Genomic DNA, 25,844 nt, shown 5'->3' on the forward strand with positions numbered 1-25,844 from the left:
GATTCCAAAACAACCCAAGACTGGGTCAGGAAGCTTCAGCAACCGGAAGTCTCAGGGTGAAAGGCAGGTCCGGGTACCTAATAGTTCAGGCAAACCTTACCCTAGAACTAAACACCCCGACTGGCCAAAAGGCCAAACACAAGGGAAATGGATGCATATCCAGAGAATCCGGATAGCGAGAAGAACTTGAGAGCCCCGAGTCCAACGTTCCAAGGAGCAAGGCTAGAAGTCGTATGAAGAGACTTCTCAGAGCCTCAGGACAACCAAGGGAGACCTTGAGGTCAAAAAACCCTACTAGCGGGGCTAGACTCCCCATCACCTCCGCGTAAGCAGAGGACACAAGGAAGATAAAGGCACTAAACCCTGAGCTAAATCAAGTCCCCACAGGGAGCAACCATCTTTCGGAAACACAGATCCCAAAAAGGAGATCCAACTTACCCGGAGACAATGGACGAAGAAGCAAAGGTCTCTTAAAACTCAGACAGACAGTACATGTCCAAGAGTAGGAGCTGCATCTAGCTATACTACGAACAGCATACGCATACACCTGCAAAGTGTCAAGAGCTGCAACAGGTTGTAAACTGCAAACCTTCCGCATGCTAAACAGCTATTTTGTACAAGCTGTTGGATTGAGCCCAAAAGGACAAATCCAGAGGCCTAAAACGGAAGGCCAAACCACTCAACTGCAGTAAAGGGGTGCTAAGCCCTCCATGTCTCCACCACCTGGGGGAGCTCTAGGTTCTGATGGAATCAGATATCCCATAGAGTGACGCAGCGGAACACTTACCTGCTCGGTCATCTATGACTGAAGGCTGTAAGGACTGAAACAATCCTTCCCAGCTCACCAACCCACAGGTCCTCTCATGTGCTTAGTTGAACATGAAAAACAAAGATAACCGGAGCACTCAGCGCTTCTACCGAACTAGCCGAGCAGAACAGCGCCACGTGTCTGAACAGCCGCAAGACCAAATGAACCCGACAGGACCAGACTGCCCCAAGGGCCCTAACCAGCAAGCTGCATAAATTCTCCTTCATAGGTGAAAAAAAAAGACCAGAGATTACAAAGTAGAGGTTAGGTAGAAGTAATGTTAAAAAAGAGGTAGATCAACTACAAAGAGAGGAACTTTTACAGTACAAAAATATAAAGAGGATACAAACAAATGTGGGGAATAAAATTATTTTCAGTACCCCATATAGTTTAGAGTTTAACAAGGTTTTTAACATTATTAAATGAAATCTCCCTATCTTGGCTGGTGATCCATGCTTGGAAGGTCTAGCCTCAGGAGGTCTAAAATGTGTAGCGAAAAAAGGAAAAACTTTGGGGAATCTGGAAGCTCCCTCAGATTTAAAGAGCAAAATGATTAAAACATGGCTCCCTAATAGATTAGGTTTTTATAAATGTAGGGCCACACGCTGTAAGGCTTGTAGTTTTGTGAATGAGGGGACGCATTTTCTCTCCACCATAACAAACAAATCCAATGAAATCAGGCATAATTTGAATTGTGAATCCACACATGTAGTTTATTTGTTGACCTGAAGGGGGTGCCAAATCCAGTATGTTGGTAAAACCAAACGTTTTCTTAAGGACAGGGCCCTTGAACATGTCAGGGATATAGAGGATCCAGAGATATTTACTCCTGTTGCCAGACATTTTAAAAGTATGCATGCAGGAGATGCCTAATTACTCTCCGTGCAGGCAATTGACCATGTTCCAGCTAATAAGAGAGGAGGGGACAGGGAATATCGCCTAAACTATAGTGAATCTAAATGGATATTCTATTTGAATACTAGGCATCCATGGGGAATAAATATGGAAAGCAATGTCAATTTATTTATCTGATGTGATATGTAGTTATTTTATAGTAACTGTCCCCTGCAGTCATTTGATCTTTGTGGTATTACCACTGTTTTGTAATTACATATAGATGAAACTATCACACCTATGTCTACAGGTGAAATCATGAGATTTATATGAATATAATGATTTTTTTTGTAATTTAATAAGTAATGTAGCTAATTTTATTGGAACTGTTAGTATGAATTTATTTGCCAGTCACCTAAGCACACATTAAATGTAGTGGTTATTAACTTTTAGGTAGATAAGAGTTAACTTTTCAATTAAGTATGTCTCATGTTGATGCACAATTAACTAATTAATTAATTTTCTGTCTCTTTAAATAGAGCTCTTAGTGGAGATACCGGTAAGCAGTGAGCAAGTGTGGTAGCCCCACACGAAACATGTCTGCTCGTTTGTATCTCCACTAGAACCCTTTTATGTACCTTATGGGCTGTGAGCCCTATTTGTTTTTAACTGTCTCACTGAATAAAGGAACTTTTTTATGGAACAACACCTGCATCTATCTTTTTTGTGATCATCCATGTGATGCCCGGCTTTGTTTGCATCTCCTACCCGTTACGTGTGACGTCGTGACATTGACGTCTGAAGGCCTGAGGCTCCTGGGAAGTGAGCAGGAGGATTACGCAGAGAGGACGGACCTGTGTTCCGCCGAAGACACGCTGCCCTGAAGACAGCTCTCCTGGAGGCTGGTAAGCGCCACGGTGGATGTGTGTTGTATCATTGAAAAAAAAAAGAAACAGACATTCTTAACATAGGACTAACATGTCCAAAACAACTTCCGAAGAAGTAATAAAGAGTATTAATCCCAGACGGTTCCCTGAGGAAACAAAAACAAATAAAGACATCCCATCGGATACAAATAAAATATAAGGCAACCCAGAGGTTAACGCCCAAAAAGACACATGCCTACCCGCAGGACCAGCCAAATGGAGCCCTATCTTTCAAAAACTGGGAAAGAGCTAAAAAAAATGACAATCAGGAGATTACCTCATCCCCACATGTCTAATGAGGTGAACCATTCGAATTAGCAGATTGAAAATCCCCATATCTGGTAACGATAAGGTCATTCAATAACTGGAAAACATGTCTGAGCAATACGCAAAGGCATGCAATCCTATAACAAAAGGCACAACACTCAGGGACAGTTACACCCGCGGGGAACTGTAAAGGTCCTCCCCAAGGTGGAAGGCCGGGACAATAGGGCATGAGCACATTCTCAAATAAACGTCTGGACTCTGCAGACGAACATTTGCCAACATCATGTGGAAGCCAAAACATGCTGCAAACTCCGGGAGGGAACACGCCACCTCGCATGGAGGAATCATAAACTGGGTTACCCGCATGAGTAGAAGTATGATTTGGTAGGGCTCGCCTCTCGGAGGACAGGGCCCCCAGAGGTGGATGGCTCAGCAGTCCCTTGATTCCCCGAGCCCGAGGAACAAGGTGCTCTCATAGGTAATGGAAGACACTTTTGCTCAAGAAATATCTATCTATCTATAGACTTCAGAGGTGCTGACTGTACATAAGAATTCAGAGGACAAAAACATTTTCAGCCGAAGAGGTCAGTAAAGTTATATGTCAGGGTGTAAAGTAAAATCTGAAAGAGATAACAGTAAATGATAAAGAGCAGAATACTTAAAAGATTAAAGTACCATTTCTCTCATCAATAGTGGTTCTTGAGTATTTTAAAAGAGCGTCTTATACTGATCCCTAAATATTGAACCATTAATAAACATGCAACAAATTGTATTTGTAAAAAAAAAATGCCACCACTGATATTTGTCACTCTAGGGAACTTTGCCTTACATTGCCAGCTGTCTTCTGAAATTACCTTGTGCTATGATTCTTAAACTCTGTTCTGTGTGTGCTGAAAGCAATCCGCTAGTGAACCATTGATCACATAAAGTTTTTTTTTTTCTATCATCACTTCTTAGTGAATAGATTCACCTGGGGATAGTTTTTGGCTTTCTGCCAATTTTGAACTCTTATTTCCCTTTCACTCTATATATTAAAGGCTTTTGTTACTTTGTCAATGTTGTGCCACCTACATAAAACAAGGAATTTACATAAATGGCTGATTTTCTTTCAAGTATTATAATTAGTTTAATTTTTGGACAACAAATGTTTTTGAAATTAGTAACTAGTTAATGGAAGCTAAGTTTTGGAAATGTGTGTATTATGAATGACACTACCATGAATCCTCTAAACTGTATTACCTTTAACTCTTTAAAAGAATCACAGTATAATGGTTAGAAATCAAGATATGACAAAATAGAGATTTTAGGGAGGGGAGATCTGAGAGTTATTACTGATGTAAAGAAAGTAGAGTTCTCATATATTCTGGTTTTCCTAATAACTTTTCCTAAGTGAAGTTAAATATGGCATTTTGTAATTAAAATGGGAGGAGACATTAAAACATTCTATAAGTGCATATTTGAAATTACTTAGTGGTTTATGTCATTGGGTAATTACTCTACCTATATTGTGTAATATACATATGCGTAACTGTCTCTTGGCAAATAAATGTGTACCAGCCAAAGCAATTATTAAACTAATCAGTGAAATCTCTTTCAGCTTTACAATAAATTATCTAGAAATATGATTAATATACACATTTTTTTTCACATTAACTGTCTGGAACTATATTTAGATTTCAACTTTACATTTTTACTTTACTTTGCCTTCAACATCTATATGTGCATACGTTTCCCAATACATGATATCTCACACATCAAACGAGAACCTGTAGCAACATGGAAAAACAATAATTATAACCTCAAAACTTCAGAAACATGATAGCAAAACAGCTTATGTAAATATTAATAATTGTACAAAATTCTCAAGTTTGTTTTGTTATGGTAGTCTCCCTGGAGAGAATGAGGGGTTGGCCTTGGGCATTCTGGAGCTTTCTAGAAGTGTGGTCAGGATTCTTCACTTAAACCTTGACCCCACATGCAGAATACAGACTCTACAGTCTCACAGTGAAGTCTCACAGTTAAGTCTTAGGGGGTAGATTTATCAAGCAGCGGGTGTTGTATCGATACTTTATCGTTTCTAGTCCACCAGAAACGGAAGTTAAAAAGCAGTGTCATGTAAAAATATTTAACCTGCTTATATAGTGCTCATTCAAGTGCATAATATTTTGTGTTTAAAGGTCCATAATGGTAAAAAAAAAAAAATCACATGCTCTAATTCGTTAGATCATGTAATTGTAACACTATTGACCCTAGACTACTGTGTGTCTAACCCCTGCAAAGCAGGGCACTGCTGGTCCTGGAACCAGCAGTGATCTGTTTGTCCAAAACGGTACTTCTACTGGGTGTTTACTCACTTTGCGGGACTTAAAAACATAATAGTGTAGGATTGATAATCTTAAAATGACATGCTCTAACAAATAAGAGCAAGTAATTATTTGATTATCATGGACCTTTTATTGGTTATAGTGATTTGTATCAAAAATCTATATAAAATATAAGATGTATTTGTTATGGTAATTATCAGTATAAATGATAAGGCAGACAGGTTTCTTGCAAAATGGCACCAGCCTGACTGAGAGGAAACCAGATACTCTGGCTTGCCAGACTACATTCCTCTCAAACCTAATTGATGCCAAGAGGGATACTTATGGACAATTGCAGGGCTGCTCTCTGGGGATGGAGTCTTCAGTCCCAACTCAGTTTTGCAATATGTATTATTCATATAATTCACTACACTGGTGGTTATAGCCATACAGTGATCAAACAGGCCTTGTTAACTGAATGCCTTCTTTTTCCAGGAGTATATTCACAGATAAAAGGCAAACCTGTCTTAACTAAAACCCATAAACAGGACAAGAAACATTAAAAACATTATTTTATATTTTTTTATATTTTTTATTTAAATAGAGGATTTTCCATGCACCTGAAATATTAATTTAACTCGTATACTAATTCATTCATATTCAGTGCTTAGTTTATGCATGTAATACTGAACACGTGTTCTAAACACAAACTACAAGAAAACATACAAATTACTGGAGGGAAAAAAAGTTTATGATGATTATGGCCCTTTCACTCTAAAGGTTTTTAAATGGTCTATTGTAAGGCTACTATTTATGATCATTGGGACAGTAAAGTTATTTTTTATATATGCAGAGTATATATCAGTAGTTTAGAGCTTGGCATACCAGGTGATTTCCTGGTGGGCCGCAGCAGATGGGGCTGGCAGCTACAATTTAAGAGTGTGGTGCTTCTGGTGAGGTGATGGAACTGTATTACCTTTTCTCTTCTCTTCTGAGCACAAGGTATTTCCTTGTAAGTGTTATTTCCTAGACCATGTACCATGTTAGTAGCCCTCCTTTGAATGGTTCCTATTGTCTACACAAGTCACACTGTGACAGAGTGATGCACTGTTTTGAGTGTTTTCTCCAGATTACACTATAGATTATAATTTTCACACAGTGAAAGGGAGTCAAAATAAATTGGGTTGCAGGGTGCCTATATAACAATATTTTGTTTTGTTTTTTATTATAAATAAATATAATTGAACTCTTAACAAAAGAATATTGGAGAAAGGAGTACCCCAATAATCGCCTTGAGAGAAATGAGACATGCTCATTCTACAGACAATGGAAAATAGGGCTGGTCTTCAAATTTTTCCAGGGCTGCTGGTTACTATACTGATCCAACAATCAAAGTGACAGACTCAAATTTAAGAACTGTCTGGAATGACAGTGGATCGACTGAATAGGAGAGAATCAGACTGTTGACAGATTTGCTTATCGAAACCAAAACCAACATGATATTCAGTGCACGGTTTTATTATATAAAGTTAAAGGGATAGTAAAGTTCAAATTAAGATTTCATGATTCAGATAGGGCATGTCATTTTCAACAACTTTCTAATCTACTTTTATTTATGTTCTCTTGTTATTCTTAGTTGAAGGCTAAAACTAGGTAGGCTCATATGCTAATTTCTAAGCCCTTGAAGGCCGCCTCTTATATGAATGCATTTGATAGTTTTTCACAGCTAGAGGGTGTTAGTTAATGTGTTTCATATAGATAACGTGCTCATGCATGTGAAGTTATTAAAGAATCAGCGTGAAATGCAAGTCTGTCAAAAGATCTGAGATAACGAGGCTGTCAGCAGAAGCTTAGATACAAGGTAATCACAGAGGTAAAAAGTATATTTCTATAACAGTGTTGGTTATGCAAAACTGGGGAATGGGTAATAAAGGGATTATCTATCTTTTTAAACAATAAGATTTTTGTTGTTTACTATCCCTTTAAAGGACCATCAAAGTAAAAAAGTTACATGCTCTAATCAGTTAGACTCTAACTGATTAGAGCATGTAACTTTTTTTACTTTGATGGTTAGACTGTTAGAGTATATAATTTTATTACTATTGGCCCCAAACTACTGTATGTTTAACCCCCGCAGTGGATCAGCAGTGTTTTCCATTCAGGACCAGCAGTGCTCTGTGAGTCCCAAGCAGTATTTCTACTGTGTTTAACCCCTTTGCAGGGGGTTAAAAACACAGTAGTCTATGGTCGTTAATCTTAAAAATGACATGCTCTAACGAATTAGAGCATGTAATTTTTTGGTTATTATGGCTCATTTATTTGTTATAGTGATTCTTTTAAAAAATAAATATAAAACATATGGTGTGTTTAATGCTAATTCTAAGTAACGGATTAGAGCAGTGATGGCTAACCTTGGCACCACAGATGTTTTGAAACTACATTTCCAATTATGCTTAAAGGAACATTAAACCCAAATTTTTTCTTTCATGATTCAGATAGAGAATACCATTTTAAACAACTTTCTAATTTACTCCTATTATCTAATTTGCGTCATTCTCTTGATATTCTTTCCTGAAAAGCATATCTAGATAGGCTCAGTAGCTTCTGATTGGTGGCTGCACATAGATGCCTCCTGTGATTGGCTCTCCCGTGCGCATTGCTATTTCTTTAACAAAGCATATCTAAAGAATGAAGCAAATTAGATAATAGAAGTAAATTGGAATGTTGTTTAAAGGGCCATAATACCCAAATGTTTAAACACTTGAAAGTGATGCAGCATAGCTGTAAAAAGCTGACTAGAAAATATCCCCTGAACATCTCTATGTAAAAAAGAAAGATATTTTACCTCAAAAGTTCCTCAGTAGCCACCTCCCATTGTAAAGGATTTCTAAGCAGCATATTAGTATGTCTGTCCCGGGACAACTGAAAGGATGAGCTTCGTGCACTCTCATATTATTTCACCAATCAGGTAAAGGAAGCTTACTATGAAATCTCATGAGAGTTAAGTCAAATCTCATGAGATCACAGTAAGAGTTGATGACCTCAGCACTGCTGATGCTGATTGGCTGCTGTTCATTTCTTCATTTTTTTTAAATTTTTTACCTGCAGCTGGGAGCAGCTGAGTATAACTTTTTACACAGAACTTACTCTGGTGAGTTGAGGAAATTGTGAGGTAAAATATCTTCCTTTTTTACATAGAGAAGCTCAGGTGATATTTTCCTGTCAGCTTTTTACAGTTATACTGCATCAGTTTCAAGTGATTTAGCATATGAGTATTATGTCCCTTTAAAATTGTATTTTCTGTCTGAATTATGAAAGAAAAAATGTGGGTTTAATGTCCCTTTAACTAGACTGCAGAGTGCCTAAGCATTATGGGAAATGTAGTTTCAAAACATCTGGGGTGCCAAGGTTAGCCATTACCGGTTTATAGCATGTTATTTTTGACTATAATAACCCTATAAAATTAAGCCATCTTTTCTATGCATGCAATTTATATTGAAACATTAAGGCAGGCAGAGAATCCAATCTGTCAACAGTTAGCATTTGTATATAACTGTACAATTAATAGATTTAATTTACCTTTTTAAATTGTTTGTCTTCCCACGCCCTTCCCTTTAATGTAGTAAGCGTTTTTATTCTGTATACTGGTATGCTGGCTGTTTGTTTCTTATACTTTTGGGTAGTGCATTTATAGAACTGGTGACTGACTCCTTCATAGATACCAGTTATAAGGACATGTTACTCATAAGCTAAATGACTTAAAGGGATATGAAACCCAAAAATGGTCTTTTGTGATTCAGACAGAGCACACACTTTAAAAAGTTTCCAATGTACTTTTATTATCAAATTTGCTTAGTTCCCATGGTATGTTTTGTTGAAGAGATACCTAGGTAGGTGTCTAGAGCACTACATGGCAGGAAATAGTGCTGCCATCTAGTGATCTTGCCATATAGTGCTCCAGACATGTATATGCTCCTGAGCTTTCAACCCTGCTTTTAAACAAAAGATACCAAGAGAATGAAGAAAATTTAATAATAGAAGTAAATTAGAAAGTTGTTAAAAAATAAAAAAGCTCTATCTGAATCATGAAAGAACAATTTGGAGTTTCATGTCCATTTAAAAATGATGCAGCATATCTATAAAAAAACAGATTAGAATCTATCACACAATCATCTCTATGTAAAAAAAGGAATGTATTTTACCTCAAAAGAAATGTATTTTACCTCAAAATCTTCTCAGTAGCCACATCCAATTGTAAAAAGAAAGTCTGCCAGTACTAAATAAAAGGAGTTTTTTTCATTTTATTTTTTAAAAATATTTATTCAGCTGTGTCCAACTTTTAATAGGCCTTATACAAGTAACTTTTCATGTCTGTGGGAAGAAAAAACGTTTTTTTTTTCCTTCAGACACTGGGCTAGATTACAAAGAGTGTGTATTAGAAGTTGAAAGTAATTGTGACCGCATGATCGCAAACTAAATTTGTGCTCTTTGGGTTAGCTCGTCTGAAGGCATAAATGGTTAGGGCTAAAAAAAAAAGTTGTATTAAACACAACATAAATACATTAACATAAAGTGTTACACTCATATATACACTATATAATAAAACATGATTCATAGAAATATTTTAAAAAGTTATAAAGGTTTAAAGGTATATGGTATATGACAAGGTATTTGAATGGAAAGGGCTATAATGTATAAGCTTACATATAAATGTCTAAATATGTGTATGTTTACATATGGATATATGTTTATACATGTGTATTTTTGTTTATATGTGTACAGTATATACATAAATATATATACACATATAAACAAGTGTATACACACACACACACATATATATATATATATATATATATATATATATATATATATATATATATATATACAGTATCTCACAAAAGTGAGTACACCCCTCACATTTTTGTAAATATTTTATTATATATTTTCATGTGACAACACTGAAGAAATTACACTTTGCTACAATGTAAAGTAGTGAGTGCACAACCTGTATAACAGCCATTAATGTCTAAACCATTGGCAACAAAAGTGAGTACACCCCTAAGTGGAAATGTTCAAATTGGGTCCAAAGTGTCAATATTTTGTGTGGCCACCATTATTTTCTAGCACTGCCTTAACCCTCTTTTGCGTGGAGTTCACCAGAGCTTAACAGGTTGCCACTGGAGTCCTCTTCCTCTCCTCCATGACGACATCATGGAGCTGGTGGATGTTAGAGACCTTGCGCTCCCTCACCTTCCATTTGAGGATGCCCCACAGATGCTCAATAGGGTTTAGGTCTGGAGACATGCTTGACCAGTCCATTACCTTTACCCTCAGCTTCTTTAGCAAGGCAGTGGTCGTCTTGGAGGTGTGTTTGGGGTCGTTATCATGTTGGAATACTGCCCTGCGGCCTAGTCTCTGCTTCAGTATGTCACAGTACATGTTGGCATTCATGGTTCCCTCAATGAACTGTAGCTCCCCAGTGCCGGCAGCACTCATGCAGGCCCAGACCATCACACTCCCACCACCATGCTTGACTGTAGGCAAAACACACTTGTCCTAGTACTCCTCACCTGGTTGCCACCACACACGTTTGACACTATCTGGACCAAATTAGTTTACCTTGGTCTTATTGGACCACAGGACATGGTTCCAGTAATCCATGTCCTTAGTCTGTTTGTCTTCAGCAAACTGTTTGCGGGCTTTCTTGTGTATCATCTTTAGAAGAGTCTTCCTTCTGGGACGACAGCCATGCAGACCAATTTGATGCAGTGTGTGGCGTATGGTCTGAGCACTGACAGGTTGACCCCCCACCCCTTCAACCTCTGCAGCAATGCTGGCAGCACTCATATGTCTATTTCCCAAAGACAACCTCTGGATGTGACGCTGAGCATGTGCACTCAACTTCTTTGGTCGACCATGGCGAGGCCTGTTCTGAGTGGAACCTGTCCTGTGAAACCGCTGTATGGTCTTGCCCACGTGCTGCAGCTCAGTTTCAGGGTCTTGGCAATTTTCTTATAGCCTAAGCCATCTTTATGTAGAGCAACAATTCTTTTTTTCAGATCCTCAGAGAGTTCTTTGCCATGAGGTGCCATGTTGAACTTCCAGTGACCAGTATGAGAGAGTGTGAGAGCGATAAAACACCAAATTTAACACACTTGCTCCCCATTCACACATGAGACCTTGTAACACTAATGATTCACATGACACCGTGGAGGGAAAATGGCTAATTGGGCCCAATTTGGACATTTCCACTTAGGGGTGTACTCACTTTTGTTGCCAACGGTTTAGACTTTATTGGCTGTGTATTGAGTTATTTTGAGGGGACAGCAAATTTACACTGTTATACAGGTTGTACACTCACTACTTTACATTGTAGCAAAGGGTTATTTCTTCAGTGTTGTCACATGAAAAGATATAATAAAATATTTACAAAAATGTGAGAGGTGTACTCACTTTTGTGAGATACTGTATATATACATTGAAGCCTTTTCTACTCAAATACCTGGAAAAAAAGAAAAATAATTTTCATTTTTAATAATGTGTTTTACTGTGTATGAACTGTAAATATTTTACATTCCAATATTACATTCCTATATTTTACATTCCAATTCTTCACATAGGTGAAAATGTTCTATGCATTTTTAAATAGATATTCATATATATATATATATATATATATATATGTATATACCTTTTATATATATATATATATATATATATATATATATATATATATATATATATATATATATATATATATATAAAAAGAAGTCCTGACTGACTGACGTATCAACATCCAGCTCAGACCGTTTAACCTAGGAAGTGACATTTGGAAGGTACGTTGTTTTTATGACGTAGGCACCCACTAAGGAAAGATTTTTGTAAATTACGTCCCTAAGGATGTGAAAAAGAGGGGGTGAACTTTTTTATGAGAATACCTATATCTCAAAAACCGACAATGTTACAGACGTGAAGATTGGTATTTAAATTCTCCTTAAAAAATAAAGAAACACGTGTTTTACCATTTCCCTGAAATCCACTTAAAGGGCCATAATACCCAAATTTTTAAACACTTGAAAGTGATGCAGCATAGCTGTAAAAAGCTGACTAGAAAATATCTCCTCAACATCTCTATGTAAAAAAGAAAGATATTTTACCTCAAAAGCTCCTCAGTAGCCACCTCCCATTGTAAAGGATTTCTAAGCAGCATTTTAGTGTGTCTGTCCTGGGACAGCTGAAAGGATGAGCATCGTGAACTCTCATATTATTTCACCAATCAGGTAAAGGAAGCTTACTATGAAATCTCATGAGAGTTAAGTCAAATCTCATGAGATCACAGTAAGAGTTGATGACCTCAGCACTGCTGATGCTGATTGGCTGCTGTTCATTTCTTCATTTTTTTTTTTAATTTTTACCTGCAGCTGGGAGCAGCTGAGTATAACTTTTTACACAGAACTTACTCTGCTGAGCTGAGGAAATTGTGAGGTAAAATATCTTCCTTTTTTACATAGAGATGCTCAGGTGATTTTTTCCTGTCAGCTTTTTACAGTTATACTGCATCAGTTTCAAATGATTTAGCATGAGTATTATGTCCCTTTAAGGGGGTAAAAAGAGGGGGGGTGATTTATGAGGATACCTATATTTTAAAAAACGACAATGTTACAGACGTTAAAATTGGTATTTAGATTCTCCTTGGAAAATAAAGAAACACATGTTTTACAATTTCCCTGAAATCCACTTAAGTGGGTCAAAAGAGGGGGAGCTGATTTATGAGGATACCTATATCTCAAAATCTGACGATATTACCGACTTAAAAATTGGTATTTAGATCAAAGGGGGGGGGGGCTGATTTATGAGGATACCTTTATTTTATAAACCAATGATGTTACAGATGAGAAAAACGGTATTTAGATTTTCTTTGAAAAATATGAAACATGTGTTTTACCATTTCCCCAGAATCCACTTAAGGGGGGTCAAAAGAGGGGGGCTGATTTATGAGGATACCTATATCTCAAAAACCGACAATTTTACTGACGTAAAATTGGTATTTATATTCTCCTTGAAAAATAACAAAACACGTGTTTTACCATTTCCCCAGAATCCACTTAAGGGGGGTCAAAAGAGGGGGTGCTGATTTAAGAGGATACCTATATCTCAAAAACCGACAAAGTTACAGACGTGAAAATTGGTATTTAGATTCTCCTTGAATAATAAAGAAACATGTGTTTTACCATTTCCCCAAAATCCACTTAAGGGGGTTCAAAAGAGGGGGGGCTGATTTATGAGGAAACACGTGTTTTAACATTTTCCCAAGATCTACTTAAGGAGGGGGGCTGATTTATGAGGAAACCTATATCTGAAAAACCAAAGATGTTACAGATGTGAAACTTGGTATCTAGATTCTTCTTTAAAAATATGATTTTTGAGAATACCTATACATGATGTTGCAAGTGGTCAGGTTTTTCACTATTTTTTACAAATCACAAAATCCACGTGAGCGAAGCCGCAGGCAATAGCTAGTATATATATATATATATATATATATGTATAGATATATATTTTACAAAACATACATTGGATATACATATAAAATCATATATTTAAAAATAGAACATTTTCTTCTATGTGAAGAACATTTGAATGTAAAATATTCATAACTACATTTGGGTTAGCATTGTAGGTTTAACTCCTGTCAGGTTAGCGTGCGAGCGATAAGTGTTCTCCATTGAAGTGCGCTCTCCATTGAAGTCTATGTGGAGAAGTTAGCACGGTTGGGATATCATAAGTTCTGAAGTTAGCGCATGTTTGCTTTCACACGTATGCAAACAGTTTACTTTCAATTTGTAATATGTGTGGTAACTAGGGTTGCCAGGTGTCCGGTATCTGACCGGACAGTCCGTTTTTTTCCACCAGCTGTCAGATAAAAATTGTATAAAAAAACGGACACAACCTGAGAACTGCTTATATATATATATATATATATATATATATATATATATATATTTGTGTGTGTGTGTGTGTGTATATATATATATATATATATATATACACACACAGTGTGTGTATATATATATATATATATATATATATATATATATATGTGTGTGTGTGTGTATGTATATGTGTATATATATATATACAGGTGGCCCTCGTTTTACAATGGTTCAATTTACACCGTTTCAGAATAACAACCTTTTTTTTCCAGTCATGTGACTGCTATCGAAAAGCATTGAAAAGCAGTGCATTTATTAAAATAGCCAGTAGGTGGAGCTGTCTGCTTGTGCTGTAGCAAAGCCAAGCAAGCTGAAATTAATCAGTTTAACCAGACCTGAGCTATCGAGAAGATTTCAAAGGAACAAGATCTTCCTGTCTATAAATCAGTCCAGATTGGAAGGCATAGAAATAACTGTTTGCAGAAAATGCAAGCGAAGTCTTTGTTGTGTGATTATTTTATTTGGTTTATAATGCTGTTTAGCAAATTTTTTTGTTCATTTAACTTAGTTTAATTAAATATTCTATGTTGTGTGATTATTTTATTAGGTTTATAATGCTGTTTAGCATTTAAAGTCTTCATTTCAAATCTTTCAAAATAATGTATTAGGTGTTACTTATGACAATTTTGAGAGGGGCCTGGAACCTAACTCCCTCACTTCCCATTGACTTACATTATAAACTGGGTTTCAATTTACAATGGTTTCGATTTACAACCATTCCTTCTGGAACCTAACCCCGGCGTAAATTGAGGGCTACCTGTATATATATATATATATATATATATATATATATATATATATATATATACACACACAGTGTGTATATATATATATATATCCCACTATATTAAACAAAGTCCAAAATAATTCCAGCATGCAATAGGATTTGTAAACAGTGTAAACGATCTGCCTGGTTGACAAAGGACAGGAACAGTAAATACAGTAGATTTGCATAATCAACAAACGCATGATAAAAAAAAGACAATGCAATAGCACTTAGGGCAAGATTTATCAAAGTGAGAATAAGAAAATTCTCACATTTGTCGTCAAAAAAATCCTCAAAAATTATATCACCATATTTATGAAAGGTTATGCGCCAATAAAGTCGCAACTTTTCATATGTGCGAACAAATTGACTCATAACATTCGCAAGTCTTAAGTATATGTGAATAAGTTGTCTGGAAATGCCTAATTCTTGTATTAATCTCTATTGGCATTTTAAAATGCCCGTATATATTCGCAGTTCTCATATATTTATGAAAAGTGGTGCATGTAATATTCACTGCTTTTAATCTCGCCAATTTGTAGGTTGTAAGGAGTGAAAAATAAAGAGCAATATTGTTGTTTGTCTGGAGGGAAAATGGAAATATGTCTTTTACTTGCTTTATCTAGGGTTAGAAATTGCCCACAACAAGGCGCAGATCCTGAATAATAATAAATATATTATAAAAAAGTAAAATAATTTAAGTGCAATTGAAATAATTGTATTAAAAAGAACGAAGATGAGCTCCAAAAAACGGGCAACCTTCCTTAATGAAAGAGAGCCAAAGAAGGGGCAAAATAAAACTAACTTTAATATATATAAGAAATAACATTCTTTTAAACAATCACTTGATTAAAACAATAAACCATTTATTGGTGTCTAAAATTAAGAATGATAAATAAAGTGAAAATGACATTTTCGCAAGAAAACTAGGATCAGCCATTCGCTTGACATCGCAAAAAAGTTTTGCCACAAAAATGTCTCTGGAATTTTGATAAATACTGGCGACATTTTTGAATTCACACATTGCGAACTATTGCGAAAATAATCGCGACTTTTTAGGCGCATTTTTTCGGGGCTTGATAAATTTTGCCCTTAGTCTAATCTTCAAATGAGTTTTAGATTGACACATTTCAGTTATTTCTTTCCTCTCCCCCTGTATCATGTGACATTCATCAGCCAATCACTATTATGCATATAGGTATATTCTGGGAATTCTTGCACATGCTTACTAGCAAATTGTGACTCGAAATTTGTAAATATAGAAAGACTGCACTTTTTGAAAATTGGAGAGTTGTTTAAAATTGCTTGCTGTATCCGAATCACGTCCCTTTAAATCCTCAGACTCCTCACAGTTCACCCCACTCCATTTGACAGTAATAGGCCAAGAAAGTCTCTTGTATAAAAGTTTAGCGATATGGTGGTCTTTAAAGGAAGTCAGGGATTAAAGACCACTGTATATCTACAAATTCCCCACCCAGGCCGACCTCGGGGAATCTTTCAGCATTTATGACCACATTATGCCCCTCATCTACATTCGCGCTAACGCTGCTTTGTGTGAATAGGTCTTCACTTCTTAGAGTTTGTTTATTTAGTCTCTGGATAGTACATTTTTAATAAAGTTGTATGTGTCGTGTGTCTTTTCTCACGGGTTGCAGACAGCATGAGTAAGCAAATGGGACAGCTATACCTTTATCAACGCCGTCTTCAGCCCATCTGAGGGCAGTTTTTTTGGAAGGCTATATATTTTTTTAGTTTTAGAGATTCATGCTTTGCAATATTATTTTTTTATTTAATCATATCGTCTTTTTAGATATTAACACAAAAAAATCCAGGTATAAATAGATCTAATACAGGCTTCATCATAGCGTTGCATATTGCGTCAATGATAGAATATAACAACCTGTTTTTTATTACAAATATGACTAAATCGTGCCACCTCCTGTTTTCACAAAAACCTTTATTGCCTGTTGGACAAGCGGGGGCAGGCTGTTGACATCTGGGAGGTACTGGCGGGCTTCGTTGTTTGTTACTTTGGTAAAAGTGAGCCAATAGGGCCTCTGTGGGAGTGCATTTCCCGATTCGGAAGGAGGGATTATTAGCCTAGCAGGCAGCCACCGTCTCAGCAGACACTTTCATTCCCTAACGCAGAGGCTCCGGAAAATAGGCGCCCTTATCTACTCTGTCTCTTAATGACTAAATATCCAGGCTCTGCACTGACGGTGCTGTCAGATTGTGAGACTAATAGCCGTGACAGTTTGTCAAGCTGCTGTATACTTTAGCCACAGCGGACAGAGAGGGCAGAACACCCCGCAGTGCTGTTACCATGCTGTGCTATGTGACGAGGCCGGATGCAGTGGTTATGGAGGTGGAGGTGGATGCTAAGGCTAACGGGGAAGACTGCCTGAATCAGGTAATATTGCCTTGGACAGTAATATATCGGATACTTTGTTATTCTACGTATGTTTTATTATTAATTACTATCACTTTCAGCTCAGTTTGATTCATCTTTTTCTATTGCTTTTGCAATCTTTCTATTTTTTTATTTATATTTCCTATTTATAGTGTAGGTTCTGTTGTCGTTAATTAAAAAAAAAATAATCCTGTTTTTTCCTTTTAAACTCTATAATCACATTTTCCTTATTGCTGGGTTTTTTTTCTTTTCTTTTAGAAGCAGTGTTGGGTTAGGTGTTTTTTTTCTTAACAAGAATATAATATGTCTGATCATCATAGATCTGTTTCACATACTAGTCTGTATCTCACCTGAGTACTTGTTTTTATGGAGAGAGGTTGGCTGGATCAATTATGCTATGATCTGTTCTTACTGTGTTGTTTGGCTTTCCAGAACCTAAAGTGAAAATAACTTTTGTTAAAATGAAAGAAATTCTACCATATAAATACTTCTGACTTCGGCAACATATATATGGTTCTAGACATTCTTGTTTTTTCCCCTGTATCTTTAAAGTCTTTGCTCATGCTAGAAAAGTACGAACTATATTCTATCAGACAGACAAGATATCATGTGATCATTTCTATTTTTGTGCATTGAAATCTGGCTGGTACAGTATGTAGTGATATTCAATCTGCATTAAACGTGTGGATATGTTTGTGGTATTTTCAGATTGTGTTTACACTTTTTAATTCTATTACATATTTTTATATTTATTTTTAAAAATCCCTTTTGGTAATGAGGTTGACAGCTTGACATGCAGTTATGTTTCTGCTTTATTGATCCCTTTTTTTATTTTAAATACATTGTTTCAACTTATTCTCCATATTAAAGTGATGGTAAACTCTCCCCTTTTAAAAATCAGATCTGGAATGTAAGCGCTATTTTAGATGGGGGTTTATTCATCATGTGCAATGAAGATGCTCTATAACTTAGTTATTAATATAGATATGAAATTCAAATACCCCACGTTACACCACCCACTTCAAAAGTCAATTTTCCTGTCAGCTAAATGATTGACTTACTCTCCAATCAATGCTCTAGCTACAACAAAAGTGCCAGATGGGGAGAGCGCTGATTGGACAACAATTCAATCTGTTAGCTCACAGAAAAGTTTACTTTTGAAGTGGGCGGAGGAGCATGCAGTATTTGAATTTCATATCTATATTAATAACTAAGTTATACTGCATCTTCATTACAGCTAATGAATTAAACTTCATCTAAAATAGCACTTACATTCCAGATCTGATTTTATAAAGGGGAGAGTTTACCATCACTTTAACTATTACGGATTGCCATTTTGTTTGATGTAATGTCTTAACTACAAGATATATCAAGTTTTTATATATATTTTACATGGTTTCAGTTATCCATAGTTTACTGCAGTCTGAAAATAGACTAATTCTCATTGTCCTCTGTATCTACACTCGCCAGCTTTACTGGCATCCAGTTACCCTCGGCACCTGGGTTGTTCTTGCTGATTGGTGGATAAATTCATCCACCAATAAAAAAGTGTTGTCCAGGGTCTGAACCAAAAAAAGTGGATGCCTTTTTCAAATAAAGATAGCCAGAGAACGAAGAAAAATTGATAATAGGAGTAAATTTAGAAAGTTGCTTAAAATTGCATGCTCTATCTGAATCGCAAAAGAAAAACATTGGGTTCAGTGTCCCTTTTAGGCAAATGCCCCTGACATAAAGGAATTGTTCCCAGTTGCTGGAAGAGAAACAAAACAATTGTTCTAACCGTACATATATCACTGCAGAAACAAAATCTATTATATCAATGTTTATTTTAGTTTACAATATTAATGGACTTATGTCACATTAAAATCTTTATTTTTTGTATTTACTTATACAGTATATATTTTCTTTTGAATAGAGGACAGGGTCATTCTACATACTAAACTTTATTAGCCAGTGCACATTGATTATAGAGGCAGCAACTTCTGTAGCTCTGTTGGGGTAGAAAAACAAGCCTCCACAACCCTGACACGAAAAAGTTAGTTTACTTAGCAAAGGAAAATCTGTGGGATTTTGCATTTTTTTAATACTAATGTGTTAAAATGCCCCCTTTTGTAGGGCAAAGAAAAATATTGGGTGCAATGTTGCTTTCAATTATAAGACAGGATTGGCATTTCTGCTTCAGGGGTTTTGGATAAAGGCTGGATTGATATATGATGTCTTTTTTACACAGTTCACTAAAGATACCAAAAGTTCCTATTCTAATGCTTTTATATGGCTATAGCTTGGAAATCTTCGCTACAGTGTGCATTTGGCACAGGCTGACAAAATGTCTCAATAGGTAAACACTTGATTCATTCTCTGGGAATGAGATTTGTGGAAACGTATTCAAGATACAGTTGTTTAAAGATGCTTATTCGCTTTGTTACTATTTGTCATGGATTTGATTAGTTTCAAGAGGGTCATGTGCCACTTTACAATAAAGCCATGCTCCCCCTTGCCAATGAATCTAGATGAGCATTCTTAGACCGTGTTAATGAAGGTCAATGTGAATTCCTTGTCTTTCTATATAGGACTAGAAGTGCCAAGGTAGCGAAGGACATCAACAATGTGACAAAGCTGTCCTTTTCCCTCACTTTCATCTCAGTAGAGTAATATTAATCCATTTTAGAAAGGTGGTTGTTGTTGTTGTTGTTTCATTAAATTCAGACCAGATCTCTTTTTTCTTTAATATAAAATCTATTAAAAGCAGTTTGAAGTTTTGTACAATGTATTTAGAATTGAAGCCTCTCCAATGAATGCATATGTAGATTTTTTTTGGTTACTTGTAATATGTATTTTGTGCTGTGAAGGGAAAGTAGGGCTATTATAGAAAGCACTTCTACTGTGGATAAATACAGACCATCTTTCTAAAGATTTATCAGACCAAAAAATGCTGATAAACACTCCAATATACAATTGTATTTCTGTCCTGTAAAATTTAGTTTGTGCCTTGAAGGAAAAATTCAATTCACTATCAATCTGGAATGTGAACCCATATTTGGCAAGTCTGTGCAATGAGTTATTTAATATGGACTATAACTCTTCAGGCTTAAAGGGACATATCAGTTAGTAAAATGCTTGGCCTCTATCTCCAGCATATATATTACTGTTTAACAGTAACAAAATAAATAAAAAAAGATGGATAGGTTATGGGGTTTTGATGATGATGATTATTATTATTATTATTATTATTACCGGTATATTTATTTATTTTTTCTTCTCATCTCTCCCCTCATTTATTTATTTTAACATACTTTATATTGCCTTGCCCCAGCATAGTACCGATTTCCATGTCCAATTTTAAAGGGATGTTAAAGTATATAAAAATAAGTCATGGTTACTCTCTCACTATACACATTCCCATGCAATTCTTGAGCAGAATACATTAGCCACCAATCAGCAAGCGCTACCCAGGTGCTGAAACAAATAGATAAGCCTGCTTTTTCAAATAAAGATACTAAGATAACAAAGATATTTAAAAAAAAAAAAGATAATAGGAGTAATATAGAAAGTTGCTTAAAGTCAAGGTCAATTTCGATGAATTAGTGCCCAGTTTTTAATAATCCTATTAAAAACAAGAGCACTTTACTTCATCAAAATTGACATTTCACTCGTTTTCTTCAAAAACGTACCTTTTTAATCCTGACAGTCGCTCCAGTGATTCCCTCGGCCATCGGAAGCCTCTTCATACGTCAGAAATGACGAATCTGGCTTCCTCCAATCACGGCTCTCCCCCCCCCCCCCCCCCCCGGGGAATCATGGCCTGAGGCAACGCCGTGATTGGAGGAAGCTGAATTTGTCATATTGGACCCACGAAGAGGACTTGCGGAGGAAGTGCTGCAGCGGCTGTCAGGATTAAAAGGTAAGTTTTTGAAGAAAACGAGTGAAATGTCAATTTTGATTAATTAAAGTGCTCTTGTTTTTAATTGGATTATTAAAAAACCAGGCACTAATTCATCGAAATTGACCTTCACTTTAAAATTGCATGCCCTATCTGATAGAGATAGATCTATGTATCTATATCTCTATTTTTTCCATAAAAATCTATAGTTTTTATTTGTTTTTTATCTTTATAGGTATGCAGGCGGTTGGGAATTATAGAGGTAGATTATTTTGGTCTCCAATTCACTGGAAACAAAGGGGAAAATTTATGGTTGAATCTAAGAAACCGAATATCACAGCAGATGGATGGCCTTGCTCCTTTCAGGATGAAGCTGAGAGTTAAGTTCTTTGTGGAACCGCACCTTATCCTACAGGAGCAGACCAGGTAAGACAAAATCTATGTTTAGAAATATTTGACCTGTACGTAGTCTATTTACTGATTTTGAATATGGTTGCTGTCTTTAATTTTGAGTTACTGTAGGACAACTAGTACCGTGCCAACCGTTCAGTATGATAAAGTCAAATGTTAAATAGAATTCCAGGATTCTTGGCAGAATTGATCGCTTCATTTTCTAGATCCGTACAAAAGAAACACTACGTATTTAAGATACTACCAGATAATAATAAAAAGCTTTTTGCTCAACTTTTATTTCTTTATTAAAGACTACATTCAGTGAGACTGTTAATTTGAGAATCTATTTAATGGGATATCATTTTGCATTCTTCTCCTTCTTGGTTTTTTGTTTCCTCTTATAGCAGTTTGTCCTATAGTAACCTCATATCCTAGACTGTGTTATTACAGGTCATTCAAAACCACTAGTACAGCAGAGCAGGAAGTTTCCTCCCACTGTAACTGTCTCAGCCTTTTTTTCCAGCTCTAGGTGCCAGATTACAATGTTTTTCAGCTAGTACATATTTAAAGCTCTGCAGAAATGTTTCTCGCCTTCTGTAACGATTGGCAGACCCTCCCTGGTAGAGTAGATCTGTAAGCGCATAATTCACCCTAGTTTTGTTTGACGTGTAAGTTCTATGGAGTCTACACTTCTTTTTTTTATTTATCTCCATTTATACCACTGTTCTCATCATGGGGAAATGCTTAAGAGCAGTGAATTGTCTATATTTTGCAAGGCAGATAAATCGGTATGTGCGTATAATGTAGCACAAGTTGTAAAACCTTGTAAATCGGGGAAGTATTAAATTCCATGTGCTTTTTATTGTATAAACATGTCTTTGTTAGTAATGGGTGTGACACAATGTTAAGCTATATCATCTGTCTATTGAAATGGCTTTAAAGGGACATTGTAATGTAAAATTAGTTTCCCTTGAAAGGGACAGTATACACCAATTTTCTTGTAACTGTGTGTAATAAACGCTATTATAAAGAATATGCACAGATTGATATAAACATCCGGTATAAAAGCTTACTTAGAAGCTCCCAATTTGATGAGCTTAGGTTGGGATTTCCAGCGAAAGGAACTGAGAGCAGACCATCCCCTGCATATGAAAAAAACCATTACACACAAACCGGAGCAAGCTGGGATCTTTGGGGCTTGGTTAGGAGTCTGAAAATCAGCACAATGTTATTTAAAAAAAAAAAAAGCAAAACTATATATTTTTACAAAAACACCTCCAGATTAGCTTTATAAATGGATCATCTAAAAAAAACATTTATGCAAAGAAAAATATTTTGTGCAATGTCCCTTTAATGCATTCCTAATGACTTGTTGTTTTGCTTATTTTAGCCTTAATCCTTTCTTTTCAGGAACATAGCCATATTCATGGACGAAGCCTGCAGAAATAGCAGACATCTTAATCTTATCTCTCACTGTACACTTTAGAGCCTCCTTATCGTAACTCTGTCTATGCACAATGGCCAATACTTAGAATTTAAAAATGAAATATTTATTGCCCATCTCTTTCCCCCCTCCACTCACTGGGAACTTGATTGCATCTTGTTTACATAGTTTTTTTTTTTTTAATAGAGAATACTAAAGTTTTTCATATTTTTAATATAAGTGGGGATACAATAGGCAAAACCTGTTTTTTTTTTAAATTGCAAAATAAAGGTACATTAGCTTTTTCTAAATAATAGATACACTCCAGCATGTAAACCAGATCATTGGGAATACATTTAATTATGTATTTAATAATGCAAAGTTGTCCACAGAAATTCTATATTTTAACATTTTATGTTCTTTATAATGTGCATTATTATTATCTAATTTTAGCTTAAAGGGACAATCTACACCATAATAGTTATTGTTTAAAAAGATAGACAACGCCTTTACTACCCATTCCACAGCTTTGCACAACCAACATTGTTATATTAATATACTTTATAACATTTAAACCTCTAAATGTCGGCCTGTTTCTAAGCCACTACAGACAGCCTCTTATCACATGCTTTTTTATTAGCTTTTCACAACAGGAGACTGCTAGTTCATGTGGGCCATATAGATTACATTGTGATCATGCCCGAGGAGTTATTTGAGTTGGCACAACACAGTACTAAATGCAAGTCAATAGATAATAATAATAATTAAAAAGTCATGTGATAAGGTGGCTCAGGCTGACGGAAGATGTCCCTTTTAATTAGTAAACATCCATAATCCTGTAAACATTTTGTTTTTATTGCATAGAAAGCTTACATTTTTATATTTTACATTTATCATTCATGGAAGTTTGGCCACTAAGTTGAACCTGCGGGAATTAAATAGCTGCAGTGTATAAGCCAAATGAAAATGAGAGCTTTTCATAGAATTAACAAAAAGTATGCTGTTTAAACTTGAATATCTGATCCTACAATAAGCTTTTTGTCTGAACTGTAATAAGGATCTGACATCTCAATTTTACAGAATAAAAGGTCTGGGAGCAGCTAGTTACAAGTGTATTTATTTTAGGCAAAGCAAGGAGAATAAGGATTCTTTATATTTATGGCCAGATAGATTAGATTAGCAAAAGGGCAATATTTTAAATGAATTTGAGAATCTCAATGTAGATGATCATGTATTTACTGTTTCTTCTTCTATTAATCATTGTTAGAGCTTTATTTTTCAAATGTTTGTGTAAACCAGTGATGGCCAACTTGCTAACACATTGGAGCCAACGTTTTAGAGGCATCAATGGCCACAAATATTTTCGATAGTCCCGCTCCCCCCTACAGAGGGCTTTTGAGTTTTTGGCCACCACAAATCAAAAATGTAGTTCTACTTTTTCTTGGGGGCCACAAAACTAGTGCAGAGGGCCGCATATTGGCTACAGTATCTCTGGTGCAAACCATTCCTCTAGACTTGTACCACATGGAAGTAATGTACATGGTGTTGTTGTCCTACCAACTTGTGTTTTTAGTTAATTTGTACTTCTAAACATAGTAATCATTGTTGTATATGTATAGCATATTACTGACACGTAAAAGCTTACTACAGTGGGCATAACCATAATAGACCCAAGCTAAGCACACAATTATTTCTAAGTATGGTGGTGTTAATAAATAATAAAAACAAATAATGGTGTGGGGTTTTTTTTTGTCTGAAGTGTGTTTGTCGGATGCACAAAATAATCAATACAAAGTTATTTTATTAGTGCGTACCTAATAGAAACATATTTAATGAATACAAAAAAAGTACTGTATGTTAATGAGTTTGACAAGATACAAATTTCTGCTTTTTTTATTTTATTTTTTTATTATTACTATTTTATTTGTGAAGCACCAACATTTTATTCAGTACTAAAGTAATGAGACATGCTAAGTAACTGTGATATTCCAAATAAACAGATGCCCATTTAATAGGAACAGTCATTGCACTTCCATATAAACTTATTCTTGATTTTTGTTTTTAGAAACTTGTAGCCAAAAAAAAAAAAAATCTTGTTATGCACAATTTTCTATTGTTTCTAACTGCTCCCCCCCCCCCCCAGGCTGCACAGCATAATTTGTTTACTGAGCAGCGTTTTCCTTTTAAGTCTGTGAAGTAAGTCATAAGACTTCTTTATATACGATGACATTGTGTAACAATAGGTCAGTGACTTGGAATAACCTCTTGCTAATAGCTGCTTGCTGGGTTGTGGTGTATAGATAAGTGTTACAGAGTTCTCACTCGGGATTGGCTAGCTGCTTTTGTCGCTATGCAGAAAAGTTCTGCTTTAGTTAGCAGTGTCACACTTCCCTAGTTAAATGTAGCAGACTTTGCATGTGTCAATTGTACAACCGAAAAATAATTATAACTTGTTACTGAGAAAGGGGAAGTAGAAGACTTTATATTTAAGTTTTTATTTTGTCAAAATGTTTTATTATAAATGGCTTAATGTATCGTGTGCCCTACAGCAGTTTTGGGGAATTTCTCTGCAGCTTTAATCTCTTCCTGTAGAATAGTCTCCTCTATTTTTATAATGATAGAAAGAAAAACAAACGCACACAAAATTTACTCCACTTGCATGTCCCCTTAAAGGGACACTGAACCCAAATTTATTCTTTCATGATTCAGATAGAGCATGCAGTTTTAAGCAACTTTCTAATTTACTCCTATTAATTTTTCTTTGTTCTCTTGCTATCTTTATTTGAAAAAGAAGGCATCTAAGCTAAGGAGCCAGCCAATTTTTGGTTCAGGACCTTG

At 35.7% G+C, this 25,844-nt stretch overlaps 1 protein-coding gene across 1 annotated transcript in view; it reads left to right on the forward strand.

Annotated features, from left to right (window-relative positions):
- The first annotated feature begins 17,004 nt into the window (after nucleotides 1-17,004).
- The window catches only part of MYLIP (myosin regulatory light chain interacting protein), a 34,072-nt gene continuing 25,232 nt past the window's right edge, over nucleotides 17,005-25,844 (forward strand). Inside the window, exons 1-2 of the mRNA XM_053714764.1 lie at nucleotides 17,005-17,310; nucleotides 21,426-21,616. Coding sequence (XP_053570739.1) covers nucleotides 17,224-17,310; nucleotides 21,426-21,616 — 278 coding nt within the window. The 5' untranslated portion in view covers nucleotides 17,005-17,223. The remainder of the gene's footprint in view (nucleotides 17,311-21,425; nucleotides 21,617-25,844) is intronic.

This window comes from Bombina bombina, chromosome 5 (genome assembly GCF_027579735.1).
Source record: "Bombina bombina isolate aBomBom1 chromosome 5, aBomBom1.pri, whole genome shotgun sequence".
NCBI lineage: Eukaryota > Metazoa > Chordata > Amphibia > Anura > Bombinatoridae > Bombina > Bombina bombina.